The sequence below is a fragment of the Mixophyes fleayi genome, chromosome 6 (genome assembly GCF_038048845.1).
Source record: "Mixophyes fleayi isolate aMixFle1 chromosome 6, aMixFle1.hap1, whole genome shotgun sequence".
Taxonomy (NCBI): Eukaryota; Metazoa; Chordata; class Amphibia; order Anura; family Limnodynastidae; genus Mixophyes; species Mixophyes fleayi.
In genome coordinates this window covers 165,440,517-165,456,175 of record NC_134407.1, presented here as the reverse complement: position 1 = coordinate 165,456,175, position 15,659 = coordinate 165,440,517, and the positions used below count along the sequence as shown (strand labels likewise).

General features: G+C 40.3%; 2 protein-coding genes across 3 annotated transcripts; one reads left to right on the top strand and one right to left on the bottom strand.

The window, feature by feature from the left end:
* The first annotated feature begins 879 nt into the window (after positions 1–879).
* PGAP3 (post-GPI attachment to proteins phospholipase 3) lies at positions 880–10,514 on the top strand. Of its 2 annotated transcripts, XM_075177076.1 has the most exons (8): positions 880–1,523; positions 3,573–3,670; positions 5,711–5,863; positions 5,949–6,011; positions 6,145–6,206; positions 6,444–6,580; positions 6,691–6,895; positions 8,503–10,514. In XM_075177076.1, the coding sequence occupies exons 1-8, from the start codon at positions 1,358–1,360 to the stop codon at positions 8,564–8,566; spliced, it is 948 nt and encodes a 315-aa protein (XP_075033177.1). In that variant the 5' UTR covers positions 880–1,357; the 3' UTR covers positions 8,567–10,514. The 2 variants fall into 2 exon arrangements, with proteins under 2 accessions (XP_075033177.1, XP_075033178.1); XM_075177077.1 differs by lacking the exons at positions 6,444–6,580; positions 8,503–10,514 and having other exon boundaries at positions 884–1,523; positions 6,691–6,783.
* Positions 10,515–10,672: 158 nt separating this feature from the next.
* On the bottom strand, positions 10,673–15,452 carry PNMT (phenylethanolamine N-methyltransferase). The gene is made up of 3 exons (XM_075215341.1): positions 15,278–15,452; positions 14,025–14,232; positions 10,673–11,241 (listed from the first exon to the last, which is right to left on the bottom strand). The coding sequence occupies exons 1-3, from the start codon at positions 15,429–15,431 to the stop codon at positions 10,803–10,805; spliced, it is 801 nt and encodes a 266-aa protein (XP_075071442.1). The 5' UTR covers positions 15,432–15,452; the 3' UTR covers positions 10,673–10,802.
* Positions 15,453–15,659: the final 207 nt, after the last annotated feature.

Sequence of the window (15,659 nt, the reverse complement as noted above, 5' to 3'; positions counted from 1 at the left end):
AGTTCTTCACCTCAACAGCCACAATCCTTGAATGCTCCTTAGCTGCACAATTTCTGAATATAATTGGATAATAGGGATATGAGACAACTGAAATACACTATGGTAATAGAGAAAAGAAATGTGCATTGCGAATTGACAGCGCCTGTTAAGAACTTAAAGGTAAGAGAGTAACCTGAACAATTTGGAACTGCAAAGGTTCTAAGCAGGTGAATTACAACCACTAGGAAAAACACAAACTGATTTTGTTATTCGGCACCTAGGTATAAACATACTGCACAGGTCCTGCAGCTATAATAAAAATGTCTAATGTGTAACTACTGAATTATGTGTGTTGGTTACTCTATAACTGGCAAGTTGCTACCCTGAAATAACCCATCATTACCCATTGTCTGCAAACTGATTTCTATCTATTTGGCTTTATAAGGTTAAACGTTTTTTCTTTCTTTCTAAAACTGTTCTACATCTATCACATAAGCCAACAGGAAAACAAAGATTGTTTTTTTTTTTTATAGTGAAGTGTGGGTAAGTAGAGGTGTCTATTTAGAGGTCTCACAGTTTTAAGGATCTATTTATTAAAATATTTCTATGCCATAAGCCGTGTTAAAATGGTCATGGCAAAATTAACAATCAGATCTATTTAGGAAGAGGCCTCACAATAGAGTATCACAGATATCTCCGACATTCACTAAAATTTCGATTGATACTGCGTCTACATAGTTCTCTATGCAGTGAAAGTTTTCAGTTTGCCCTTGGTTCAACCAAGTTGGTTGCTAACTCCATTTGAGTTTGGCATTAGCAGCTTATGCCTCATTGAAAGGTCGCTCAGAGAGGACAGTGCAGAATGAAGATGGATCTTATCTGACCCCCCGCCCCTTCTTTTAAGTTGCACGCTCCCCCCTCCCATATCTGCCCACAGAAGGCAGTAATCGGAAAGACTGCAGCCATATAGAACCTATGCCTAAATAAATGTGCAGGTAATCAATTTAATGTAGGCAACTCATTTAAAGCGGGCAATCAGCGCTATACAGTTTGCGTAGGGACAGCCACTTGTTGGAAGCGATATCCTGGCAAGGTCCTGGTAATATCACACTGATGTTGACACTGAGAAAAAAAGTTGTTTTTTTGTCATTATTATTGTATAGGTATGTTGTAGTTATTTCCCAATGTTGGAAACTATGAGGAGCTTTAGTTGACAAACAACATTGTTTCATAAGGGATAAGATAAGCATTGAATATATGAAGGATTATTAATGCTGCCCGGCACCTTTCCGCTGAGCTCTGTTTCCAGGGGGACGATGTTGACAACCGGACCAAATTCGGAAGTTGATTCAAAGGCGGAAGTGCCGGTTCTCCGGTGATGGCCCCGTTACTGATATTGGTTCTGGCCGGGGTGGCCCTCGCCTCCCGCGGGGACCGGGAACCCGTATATCGGGAGTGTGTGGCCACTTGTGAGCAGAGGAACTGCACCGGCGCCCGGCTGGGGGACTTCCGGGCTGAGCAACCCCTGTACATGAGACTCACTGGTGAGAGGGAACTCTAGTGACATCTCCAGGTGGGGAGTGGGCTCCGTGACTGACCTCCTCTGGAGGCATTAAGGTGTTAGGGTTGTGTAGTGAAAGCTGCAGGTGGTAAGGACAGCAGTGTCAAGTGACCCTTCCATGATGTAGAGAGGGTGCACTATGTGGAGTGTCAGCAGGAGGTAAGGGGGGGTACAGTGAGTGACCGCTTTAAGAGGAAAAGTAATGAATGTACTACAGTGAGTGGCAGCTCCAGGTCTACAGGTTATCCAATAAATTAGTCATTAAGGTTCATTTACTCACAGTGCATGTAAGTGGCAATTTTGCACTGAATCACTTCAATCAATCAGTAACTAACTTTTTTTTTTCTATACTATTACAAGTTAGACCAGTGGTTCCCAAACTTTTGCAGTTCGTGGCACCCTTAGTCACCATAATTTTTTCAAGGCATCCCTCCAAAGTAATTACCGAGCAGTCCTGTTTTAGAAGTAGTTGGGTCAAAAAAACGTAATAAGTATTTAGGTCAGGACAGAAATACTTATTTAGTTGTATGCAAAAATAATACACATAAATCCAAGTGAAAAAAATATTTTTATATGATTTTTTCAATTCTATTTCTGTCAAAGAATAATTGACAGATAACTCACACTGTGCCCTCCTTCATCTCCACACATGCTGCCCCCTCTACCCCATCTCACGCTGCCCCCTTGTCACGCTGCCCCCTTGTCACGCTGCCCCTTGTCACGCTGCCCCCTCTGCCCCTTGTCATGCTGCCCCCTTGTCACGCTGCCCCCTTGTCACGCTGCCCCCTCTGCCCCCTTGTCACGCTGCCCCCTTGTCACGCTGCCCCCTCTGCCCCCTTGTCACTCTGCCCCCTTGTCACGCTGCCTCCTCTGCCCCCTTGTCACGCTGCCTCCTCTGCCCCCCTGCCCCTTGTCACGCTGCCTCCTCTGCCGCGGCCAGAGCTGCAGGAGAGAGGAGGATGCTGGGTCCCGGGCACCGCGCAAGTGTGGTTTTTTTTCTTCTGGCTTGCCCGCGACACCCCTGTGACAGCGCCGCGGCGCACACTTTGGGAACCGCTGAGTTAGACAATACAGCTCATTTGAATATAGAATGGGACCTGATCTATAGCACCATAGAGACTGTAAAAAATAAAGACAATTTGAAGGCAGAGTAGTGATGTGTACCCTACCACAACACATGGAATGACAAAATATGCCTTATTCTTCCTTTTTCATTAAATAAACTCCTGTAAATTAAAAATCCGTTTTTGAATATGTGTGCATAAGTAGTCATTCTTCTGGTTTGCACTATGCAAAGGAACATCCCAATTTGCCCTGCACCTCCTACCAGAAAATGTAATATTTTGCATCCCTGACGACATGGCAATCTTGGCCTCCAAATCCATATGCTTAACCATGAAAGGTGCATTTGCACAAAGATGTATACTTCCATAAATTAGCCTTAATAAAACCAAGTGTCTGGCTGCTACCATAATTTGCATTGCACTTAAATGCAATGGTAGCAAATAAGCCCAATGGTGGAAAGGGAACTATTATAAAGGAGGAGGTCATTAGAGTAACATCCTAGGCACTGAAGGCCCTGATGTACAAATGGATGCAATTTACACTGAAATTGTAAATTGCATCCTGTAATTTACACAGGATCGCAAGTCGCATGGATCCATGTGACTTCGAATACTATGCATATTGCACAAACACGCCTCTTAATTTGCGTTATGGGCCAGTGTGCATGATACACTTAAGTGTATCAGTCATAATGGTTCTGTAAAGCACATAAATAAATTGGTGAAAAGAAAATGTGATAATAATACAACAGTGAACAGCATTTTTAAGAAGAGAATTAGAGATGCAGTGGGTGACATTTACAAGAATAGTAATGTGAGAGAGATGAAAAGTGGTAGAGAAGTAGTGGATGACAGGTACTGAAGGTCTGAGAAGGGCGACTATCTGTATTAGCAGTTGGTAGTTATGTTCACCTATGCTATACCCCATTTAGTTTCTGCATTTGATTTTGGTTTTATTCATTTTTCAGGATGGACCTGCTTGGATGACTGTAGGTACCAGTGTATGTGGGACACAGTGTTCCTGTATCTCAAGGAAGGGTATGCTGTACCACAGTTTCATGGCAAGGTAAGATTGGATTCCATACAGTTAATTCTTTATATAGTATTCCTAATATCTTTATCGGTAACACCTTTTATAGCTGCTTTTAATTATAACTTATCTCGCTTCCTAAAATGCCATTTGGATTATATAAAGAAGTTACTAATTGTAATCTCAAATATATGTGTAAAAGTTTGAGAAGTTTATTAGAGCTGGAGATATTTGAAATAAAATTGTCATCATGGGAGATAATATTCCCCTAGCAGAATTGTCACTGTAGACCCTGTAGTCTGTTTATTATCCACCTCTTGCAGAAAAAAACTGATAACTGAGGTTGAACTTGGCCTCATAGCATAAAAAGCCAATAGAGGTAATTTCTGAATCACAAATTCTAAAGCATATACCTTAATTCTTGGATCTAATTGCCCCTTATTATTATTACTCCTCACTTTTTTTTTCTTCTGTTACCATATTAACCATTTTTATGGTTTGTGCCCATTATTATCAGTTGATTTCTGGTGGCCTAGTGATGTGTTTATAACTACATTGTGAATAATGCCACTATATCCTACTGTATATAGTGAGGATAGTGTGTAATCATTCAGAGGTTTTCTATACATTCATTTTTAATACATTACTAAGGTCGAATGTGCAATTTAAGATTGGTTGGATGTTTTACTAACTTTGGATTATTTATTCCTCCTTATCCAAACCTTTATGCAGTTCATTCAATATGGAAATACATCCTGCAAAATTTACACACTAGTAGAAGTGACCTGCCCAGTATGATTGTCAGACACATTTTACAGACCCCATTGAAGTACTCAGTGCACAGCCTCCACCTTTTCCCAGGCGCACAATACAAATCCACGTTCCTTGTATTCTAGGGCACACTGCACTATACCTCAAATCATTTCTCCCCACAATTTTTAAATCCCTTCTCCCAGCTTTTTCCTGGTTTCGTTTAATAACCAGGAAAAACATTACAACATGTGCTACCTGTCTTTGGGTTCCTGGTATAACGTGTTATACTAGCTAAATAACCCCTGTTTGGATAATAAGGTGCTGGTGTTGCTTTGAAGAATGGTTAATTGAACATCTGAAGTTGATAAACAATATAACTGAAAATTGGTAGACAGGTAAGTGTACAAAAAAGGTGTTTTCTTAAGTTTTCATTATGTATATTGATTGTGTGTGTGTGTATATCTTGTGTTGTGCTACAGAATGGGTAAGGATTGTTTCATGACTAGAGAAAGTTGGTTCTTTGCTGGAGCACAGGTGTAATCATTACTGACTGACACATTGTAACAGATCCATAGGTGGTATAATTGTCACATGTGACCAGGACAACTGCTCTGTTATGGCTCCCTGAGGACTGGATTTGGGAAATAGTGTGCTAGTTTGTATTTAAAGAATGTCTCCTTCAGACAAGAGACTTATATTATTTATATTGGGTTCAAACATTCATATTTGTCAATACAACATGGTGGTGTGAGCTTCACTTTGGAAGGCATAGCAATGCCTAGCCGCAATCATATTACCAAGAGCTGTACATAGATTTGTATTTATTCAGTCCTGCCCCTTTGGGGCTTAGAGTATAAATTTCCACCCACCCACCCACAGACTAGAACCCATTTTGTCAGATGCCAATTAACCTATATACAGTATACCAGGAGAACACACAAACTCCACACAGGTAGGGCCTGCTCAGAATCAAACTCACTAACCCAAAACAATAAAGGCAACAACGCTAACCAATGTGCTGTCCAACAGATATTCTGATAATCTAGGAAAGGTCAAGCAGTACATTTTAAGCGATCAAAACTGTTGTCTTGGCTTTTACCCTGCCTCAATATTCCTAAATTGATTTCTGCATGATTTTTTTTCTTAATGATTATAAAGTCTGAGAGTTTCCTTTGTTCACTTAGGTTGACTGTTTAATATGAAAGAAAGGAAGCCGTTTATAGTGTGTCTGTGACATATATGGGTTAGTGAAACCATACTGGAATTTCTTTCCATTTATAATTGTTTCCTTCTCTCCTACACCTCTCCCTTGGCTTGTTGCAGTGGCCATTTTCCCGGTTCCTGTTCTTCCAGGAGCCAGCCTCTGCCTTGGCCTCTTTCCTCAATGGCCTTGCCAACCTCATGATGCTACAGCGTTACCGCTCTTCTGTTCCTGCTTCCTGCCCAATGTACCACACCTGCCTCACCTTTGCCATGGTAGGTACCACTTGTATATCAACATGACTAGACCATCTCCTACCAAAATTCATGGTCCATATATAATCTCAATATCCTCCTACAGGTCTCCATAAATGCCTGGTTTTGGTCCATGATTTTCCATACCAGAGACACAGCAATTACTGAGGTAAACTAAGGAAGGACATAGGATTTATCGTTTAACGAAACAAACTATTGCTTGCATGAGTGTGCTCATGCATGTGTGCGCAGTGTCCGTCTGTCAGTCTACCCTCTGCCACATTCACTGTCTGTCCCCACAGAAAATGGACTACTTCTGTGCCTCGACAGTCATTCTGTACTCCATCTACCTGTGCTGTATGAGGTGAGTCCAAAGGAGTACCCTATTTATTAGTCCTTGGCTTTCATCTTGCAGCCTGCCTTCCTCATCTGCTTTCCTCGCACACATGATATTCCTCTCCTTTCCTCTTTACTCATCTTATATGTAGGGGGTTAATAGTAGAACTTTCTTGTTGGCTTAATATGCAAATTTCACCCTTTTATGGCCAAATTTGTGGCTGCTTATCCTGATTCCATACTTATATCATATCTCTCCTGTCAGGACTCTAGGCCTTCGATATCCTTCTTATGCCAATGCTTTTGGTGCTGTCCTGATTCTTCTGTTTGCGTGCCATGTGTCTTACCTGACTCTCGGGCGCTTTGACTACAGCTACAATATGCTAGCGAATGCCAGCTTTGGTGAGTTGAGATTTCAGTTATATCCGCTAAACTACCTATGCCTAATTTGCATGTGTATGCCACAGTCTTCTGTCTTTGATTGTACATATTGTATGTCTGTCCTTTACTAGGCATGGTTAACCTGGTCTGGTGGCTGGGGTGGTGTGTGAAGAGACACTCTCACCAGCCTTACCTCTGGAAGTGTGTACTGGTGGTGGTCCTGCTGCAGAGCCTGGCACTGTTAGAGTTGCTGGATTTCCCTCCAGTCTTATGGGTGCTGGATGCCCATGCACTCTGGCACTTCAGCACCATCCCTCTGAATGTTCTTTTCTACAGGTGAGTAGCTGTCGCAGTGTGTGTTGGTCTGAAGCTTCCACCAAGCCAGATTAGTGTCTGTCACACTACATTGGTTTTACCCTTGTATATCATAATGAGTAAACCAATAAACAATATGCATGTGTCCCGATAGATTTACAGAGCCAAACACTGTTTGGTCTACATGAGTGCAGGTTTGAGAACCCCAGACTTATAGGCCAATACTGTTTAAGACAAAAGGTACAGTTAAACCTAAACTAAACATTTTGGCCCATGTATTTGAAATTGATCAAAAATGACAAAAAGGGTTGTTCACATGTGAATTTATTTTAGTAGTAAGCAGATACAACACAACTGGATGTGTATGAGAAGCTTGAAATATCTGTACAGTGCACAGATTGCCTTAAAAAAGATTCCCATTAAAATACAAATTTTTGGTAGTATTATTGGAAACATTAATGATATGAGGAGCTGTGCATATGAACAGCAGCATATATAAATAATGCCAGAGGGCTGGATCTCTAAAATGTAATTGATCAAGACGAATGTCTTGACTTTTATTCTGCTTAAATATTTCCAAATTGATTGCCACGCATTGTCTACTGCAGTCTCCAGCATGCCTCCTCGGCTGAAATTGTCCTCCCATCCGCTTGATTGCTTACATATTATTGCTGAGGACATGACTAACAGAACAAACCATGAGTTTGATAGGGTGGAAGGGGGACGCCACAAACACATTGTAATCAAAATAACTTTAGCCAAGCACTTCCTTTCATTAACACTCAGCAATCGCTTTTGTGTTTATTTTTTGCCTTTATAATGCCCTTTAAGCTTTATTAGGCATGTGGCTAACTGCAGCCAATAGACAGTGAGCGAATATAAGAAAATGTCAGGTGTTTGCAGAGAGCAGGTGAAATCACACTCTCCTAGGCATATGTCTAATTCCAAATCTAGCCCGGGCAGTCGGTGTCACCTGGTTATACCTCATGCTCCATTAACTTTGCCACATTCTGGATACCTAGGTACAACTTACTGTGGGCTTAGTAGTGATTAGTGACAACTACCTATTGTTTACTGCATAGTAAAAAGTGACAAACCATTAAGACGGAGGGAGATGTACTACAGACATAACTGCTGCTGCTTTAACATGTCCCCGTGGTGTGCTTATGGCTGAGTCAGGCTTGGCGTGTCACCTGAAATATCTATAGTGTTCATAAAATCCTGTTAGCTCTTCTATGGAGCTAAGCTCTATATTGCCCACATACCTGAAAAAGGGCCTCTTACCACTTCACGGTTGATTTTGCTGGACACCTGCTTTTAAAGCTCATGTCACAGGGAAAAGCCTATTTATTTGGAGCATGTTACATTGCGTTAAAAAAAAACACATCGTAAGTTGCACAATATTTTTAGATAGTTATTAAAAACCAAATGAGTTTTGTTTTTTCCAGCTGTGTTTATTTCTCATGTGCAGCACTCATATCAGCATTGCTGTACACCCATTGTACCAGCAGGTGGGGACATTTTCTTTCTTGTGGAAGGGTGCAGAGTTATTGTTTTGTATTTTTCATTTCAGTAAATATTGTCACTTTCAACATATTTACACTGCTGCTCTCTTTCTCTCAAATTAGTTTTCTGAAGGATGACAGCTTGTACCTGCTCAAGGTGAACTCGCATATACTAAAACTGGACTAGGCTGAGAGAGAATATTCCTGGTGCTGGATCGGGAATATAAATGGCCATGATGTACCATACTAGTTCCCTCTCTCATACTGGGGTCTCTGAAGTGCCTTATTGTCATTGTGAATGTGACTGTATGCAGTGGAGAATATCCTGAGTGTTACCCAATGCAAGTGGAACGCTTATCCTTTGTCTGTGCAATAGTTACCCCACTGCTGTTATTGGAAGATATTATTATTATACACCGCTGTGACCATTGGGTCTCAAACCAGTCTTAAAGGAACTCCTAGGAAGTCTAATATATGTGTTCTGCTAAATGCAGAGTTTGTGATTGACTCTTGCCTTTTTAGAAGGGTTCTTCTATATTGCCAAATTCTAGCAGATTAGTCCCCTGCCTTTCTCTATATGTACTTTGTGCAATATATTCCTAATATCCTACCATATGATGTGCTGTTGGGCCATTTGTTGACCTCAAATGTCTGATCGACCAGGACTGTCCTGTGTGACCAACTTAACTCTACTACACCTTTAGGGGGAAATTCTGGGAATAATATAATAGACAAGGGAACACTTCAAACGTGTATTACTAGTTTCCAGTAGCATGACTACCTTTGTAAGGGTGTGCTTGAGCTACTATCAGTGGCAGGACCAGAATCCATGGCAAATGGTATCTAACCCTGGGTCAGCTGTATACAGTGTTCATATAGTATTGTGCGTGTATAATGTGACAGTGCTGAGCGATTACACATTATCCCAGTGCAGTCCTGTAATATTGTCAGGGAATCCCGAGGAGACCTGAATTGGGCCTTGCATGCCAGACAACAATAAAAGAGTCATGAAAAATATATTTCATAACACTTGGCTTCTAGGTTTACATTGCGTGTATTAGTTCTGGAAGTAGGAGAGACCATCTGAGATCCACTGCGACTCTTCAAGGTCTCTCCCTGTTGGAAAAGATAAAAAAGGAAATAAACTTGCAGTGCAAGTTTGTGGGGATCCAGTCTAAAAATTTGTGTTGACACCAATTGTTCTTCATTCAGAGTAAGCCAATATAACTATTTGAAGTTTCAATAGATTTTCAGGTTTCAAAATCCAGAGATTTCACATACAGAAATAACTGGAGGCATTCACTGACATTTCTATCCTGGTAATAATGTTCTGTCTATAGTCTATTGCTGTGCTCCAAGGCCTCCCGCTTGTGTAGTATCTGTATTGTAGCAGTAGCTTATTAGCAAGTAATATGCCTGTTGGTTTTGGGTGACATCTACGATTTATAAAATAGGTGGTTTTACCATTTAGTGCATCAAATGGCTCTTGTCAAAATACTGGTTTACATAGCCTCATAATGACCTTTTTAATGGACCTATTTGTACTGTTTTGAGAACAACTGTTCTGAACATAGTCTACAGTGTGTGTATACATACACTGTATATATAATCTATTTTCTCTATATAGAGATATGTTCTACACACAACACATTCCTTCATGTGTGTATACACCCGCTACGCTTTGCACACTTCATGGATTTCAATCCATGTGCTAGAAAACAAAATGTCTGCACTAAATGTGTTATTTTAACAACCTGTCAGACTGGGATTTCCAGCTACAAGTAACCTGTGTCACTTAGCCTTTGTATCTGCAGTGTTGTGAGTTCTAGCAGAGAAAGAAATACCCTAAGGGGAAAATATATACAAATATATATATATATGAGAGAGATATTATTTTGGATTTGCTCTGTTGCTATAAATTGATTTTTTTTATTATTTTGTTTTAATGAAAATATACTTGTTATGTTCAGGTTCTCAGTCTGTGCTTAGAGGGGTGTGGAGTGCATGTGTGCCTTATTGTCTGTCAATCATTGTTCATGCTGCTGTGTAATATATGACTGCTTATTGTGATTTAAAACAACCTGTGTCTCAAGACTTTTAATAAAAGGACTGTAACCTCAAACAAATGCATTTTGTTGTGGCTAACATACAAAAAAAAAAACATTCTGTGTTAACCTTCTGCTGGCTATGAGCAAACTCGAGAGCTGTGTCTGCCACCTTTTTGCACTATCATATTTTTATGAAAGGGTTAACAGATCTCAATAAAATATGGGGAACTTTTAGTTTCAGCTTTTATTAGATATTATTTACATATCGGTGCAGTAAAGGAAACTTCTGTACACGAGACTGAACAATACTCTGTAGCAGTTTTAGTAAGCTCCCCACCATTTTTGTGATATCACACATAGGAGATGATATTGACCTTATTTGTGATCTTTTTTCTGGGCCCAAACAAAGAAAATCCCGCTCACATCATCTACCCCAACTTTCATGCTAGGAGTCATAGAGTAGGTGCAGAATTCTCTGATAACACACTTAGCAGTGCACAGTGCCTTCTTCACCACCTCTTCTGTGACTGGCACCACACTCAATCGTGCTTCTCCCGCTAAATAATAAGACTCCTCTAAAGCCCCAATCAGCAGCAGATGCCCCTGTGGTTTCAGAATCCCAGTTATATTCTCAAGTGCCTTCTGAAATGCCTCAAGGTCTGGGCTGCAGGCCTCAAGGCAAAAAGATGATACCAGACAGTCCACTGAACCACTGACCAATTCTTTCCCCAGTGGACAAGACTGATGGATATCCACAGGTATCACCCGAGTCACCCGTTCCCGAAAACGTTTCTGTTTGTCTTGCCAAGGCTCCCTGTGAAGGCAAAATATAAAAGGTAAGGTGTTAGTTTCCGTGATCTCTGGAAAACCGTATCTACTTTGTAGCCAACTACAAGTTTCAGCATCCCTTTCCCTCTCTGAACCATGCCGAGTACCCCTGCTTGCTGGGAGAACTTACCATATTCAGGTTTCTTACCCTGCCGTTGACCACAAAGGAGGGGCTGCGTTTTTAAAAAGAGCATGGAACTTGTGTGTAGTTTCCACCTTATTCAAATCCAAGTGTATCTCTAGATACTTCTCGATTTCAATATAGGTGTAAGTATGCTCTGCCTAAACAGTACTTGCTGTATGTAGACACACAGGACAGACTGCAGCATATGTGTATAATAAAAGGTCAAACCAGTATTCATAAAACTCTTAAGTTATTTTATGATCACATAATAATGTTCTGTCACATAACAGCATAATCATTTATATATATATATATATATATATATTTTTTTTACATTACTTCAATAAATACAGATGCTTTCATAGTCTACGTTGCATAAAATTGTTCTGTGATAGCTACTGGCACGCATACATAGAATTATTAGGTAGTGATAGAAGTTGGGTTATGTTTCACCCCTAAGATTAAAAGAAGCAGAGTTGAGCCAAACATTCTTGAATGGATAGGTCTGTCCTAACATAGCTTTAAAGAAAAGGCTTTAGCAGTGAGTAAAATCTTTTTTTTTTGCTTCAAACTTTGTGGGAGGGAGGAATGCTTAAGAGTGAACTGACCATCTACTGAAAGCAGCCACGTTCACCTTGTAGAATTAGCAGAATGTGGGAAGGCCAGGTGGGAGACTCTACAGGCCTTGTGCCACACCTCCAAGGAGGGGTAGAGGCGTCACACCCCTTATGGCCATCAAAAAGTACAAATGGAGCGTCCACACAGGTAGCTCTTGAGGCAGCATCACAGCCAGAGACCAACATTCCACCTCTTTGGAATTCTGAGGGTGTGGACACAAAGATGGGACAACCAACTCATGGATGATGGGAAAGAATGAGACAACCCTAGGCTTAAAGGTTCTTGACAGTGTCCATTGGGGCTCAAATAGTCAAGGGAACTGGCCTGTGTGCACATCCCGCAGTTTTTGTTTTGAAATGTCTCAAAGAAAACCTGTTTGATATTTGAAAGATTTATCCCAAGACTTTTCAGTCTGAAGAATGAAAGGAGCCTGTGCATGCACATTGAGCTGCTTAGGTCTGTTCAAACGTGGAAATGCAGATGCATGTTTGTGCATAGGGCCAACTTTTATGTTCAACTCCAAATCTATAAATGTGTCTGACATATGCATATTCACAGAATACACACTCTACAAACTTATAGCAGTATATCCTAATACTACATTATATTTCAGATTTATTTTTTATAAGCAGCAATCCCATGAAAATGTTAAGGGGTAAATTTATCACGCTGTGAGTTTCTGGCAGGTTCGAAAAGTGGAGATGTTGCCTATAGCAACCAATCAGATTCTAGTTATTTACCTTATTGCTTTGATTCTAAGATGCACCTTCTTTCCCATATAAACATCTTTAAAACCGGGGTGCGTCTAAGAATACCAGGGGGAAGTTTGACCGTGGTAGCTTCACCTCGCCCTCTGAATACATCGGTGCTCTTTGTAAGTGTGAAGCCACCATTATTTCATTATATTGGAGCGGTGTTCCATTCATCTTAATCTCAGGATGCTGCTTCATCTCGGCAGCTCTTGCCTCTGGAATTGGATTGGACATTATTATTGTGTTTGTTTCATTGCATATATATTATGGCAGTACCTGCAATTCACCAGAGATGCTGCTGTTGTGCTTTTATCCCTCTCTCTACTAGGGGTTAACCTGTTGGACTAATAATCTCTTGCACCTGGTGGTTCTCTTATACCTGCCTCTATTTCCTGTGCTGGTCATTGTTGTTTTGTTGCCTTCCTTATGGTTCTGTTTTCCTCCTGTGCTCTTGGACCTTCACATACTGCTGCTGACACCACTACTCTGGATCATTCTCCACTTACCATCCACCTGTATCTGCAGTATTCCTTCCAACCAGTATTCAGCCTTCTCACAAATCAACACTATTTGGTTCGTACTATTTTCTGATCAATAAACACCTTTTATGCTTTCCTCTCATCCCGGGCTCCATAGCTGGGATTTACATTGACGCATGACACCCTTACTGCAATCAAAATGTTGTCAAAAGATTGCGCTACAAAGCCACGTTGAAACATAAAGTTATTGTGTATGCTGAAGAACATTGAAATAGAGCTGCAAATCAACGTTTTGACATTAGTGAGGTAAATGTTCATCGTTGGAGAAATTATCACAATTCAATATAATCAAAGTTTTTTTCTGTTGGTGGTACTGAAATTAGTGTGCGCCTTACAACCAATGGCGACTTAGAATCAAAGAAATACAGTATTTAGTACATTCTACAAAATGAGAGCTTGAATCTGATTGGTTGCTATAGGCAAGTGTGGGGAATGTTTTTATCCAGTCTTACTACTCCTTTGATTTCTTAATAGTGGCCATGTGGGGAACATTCAATGCTGCATTTAGTGGGGGCAAATAAGCATGTAAGTGCAATATCAAACAGTGGCCTGATGAAAATCTTATTGAAATGGACTGGATTATTACTGAGCACATTGATACATGTACTGTCATTGGACAGTGATTCTATTGGTTATATCCCTGTGTAGCCACTACAGTCACACTGTACCAGTGGTGTATAGTAAAAGGCTCTATATGGAGTGCCAACACATGGCTTTAACATGGCTGCCTACTCACCCTTTTCCCTCCAGTTTACAGACATGTTCAAAGTAGGGGCTCCAGTCAAAGGTCCCTGGTTCCTTCTTCAGCCACTTCTTCAATTCTTCACGATTCACCTCTAAATAATCAGTCATGATCACATCCTTAAAGTTCTCAAAGGCACTGAGCAACTGGTAAATTGTGGGACCTGAGCCAATGTCTACCAGAGTGCAGCCATTTATCTCACCTATAGACACAGAATCAGACAGCTAGGTCAATGGGTTTTATCCCATGATCAGGCATTGTAAAGAAAGATGATCTCTCATTTCACTTTTGTTTAGTTAAAAGTTTTTATAAAAGGAAATATACAATGAAAATACAGTTAATTGATACAATAGATTACTAAGTTAATTATATTGTAAAACATAAAATAAGCACAAGCAGATATTACAAGGAACATGAAAATCCAAATAATAGGGCCATGATAAGTTATATTATGGGACATCATTATTTTTGCTGTAAGTAAAGAGAAACATTACTGATATTTTCTCCATGGCTTAGATACATTGAACACTATTTTCACGTATTAAAGCCACATTTAATCCCTTTCTTAGTGGAAAACACATTTATAAAACCCCTGGTAAATCATCGTAGAGAGCAGTTTTGTCAGACTGAAATGTATTATTCTGTTTGTCATTGTTAGAAGGTCTGAGTTGGAGTCTGTAATATCCCTATGAAACAGAAGTAGCTGAATACAACACAGGCACATCACAGGTCTTTGGAAAGGAAGTAAGATTTATCACAACCCAGCCATCATTTGCATCCTGAGATTAAGTCTTGAGAAAGGTTCCTTAGAGTGTGGCTGAACACCTGTTATGTACCAATCTTCATTACAGAATATATCTTTTTTTGGAGCCAAGTACCCAGACATTTTAAAGTGATCATTTTGACGGTGTAATTATATATACACACACACACATTAGAATAATGATGTATCTGGTTTTGTTTCCTTTGAAGCATGGAACATTCATGCATGCAATTTTTAAAACTATATAAGTACAAATTTAGTGCAAGCCTACAAATTATGAAAAACATTGCCTTCTTTACAAATGGTTACCTTTCTTTTTACTCTTTTAATAAATGTAAGTTGTTTTTTTTATTGGCATTTTAAAAGAGCCATCCAGTGTAAACCTGGAATTGTAGACATGCAGTAAGTTAAATACACCTGACTGACACCACTTTCTACATATATAGACAGAAAATCAGAGAAAATGCTGATGTCATTAGCTCACCTTTGGCACAAGCTTCATGAAGGCAGCGCAGTTTCCAGCACATGACGCTGTCTTCACGTGAGAAGTCTGCCCTTGGTGGGACATAGTTATTCTGTAGGTAGGCTTTGGGGTTGAACAACCGGTAGGACTCAGCGACGGCCTGGATGCTGTTCATGGTTGGAAGTGAGGATACTGCATGCACTGATCTCTCTACACCTTTATAAGCTGGAGGTATCGCTCCCAGCCTATCATCAGTCTGCATTACAAATACACCTCCCATTACTCTCCATTACAGCTGCCTCCACTCTCAGCTTGCGTGATAGCATCTTTCACATTAATCCACTTTTCAGCTTGTTTTGCCCACAGGGTTAGAAAGCAGTACAAGGGTATCTAGAAATGTCAT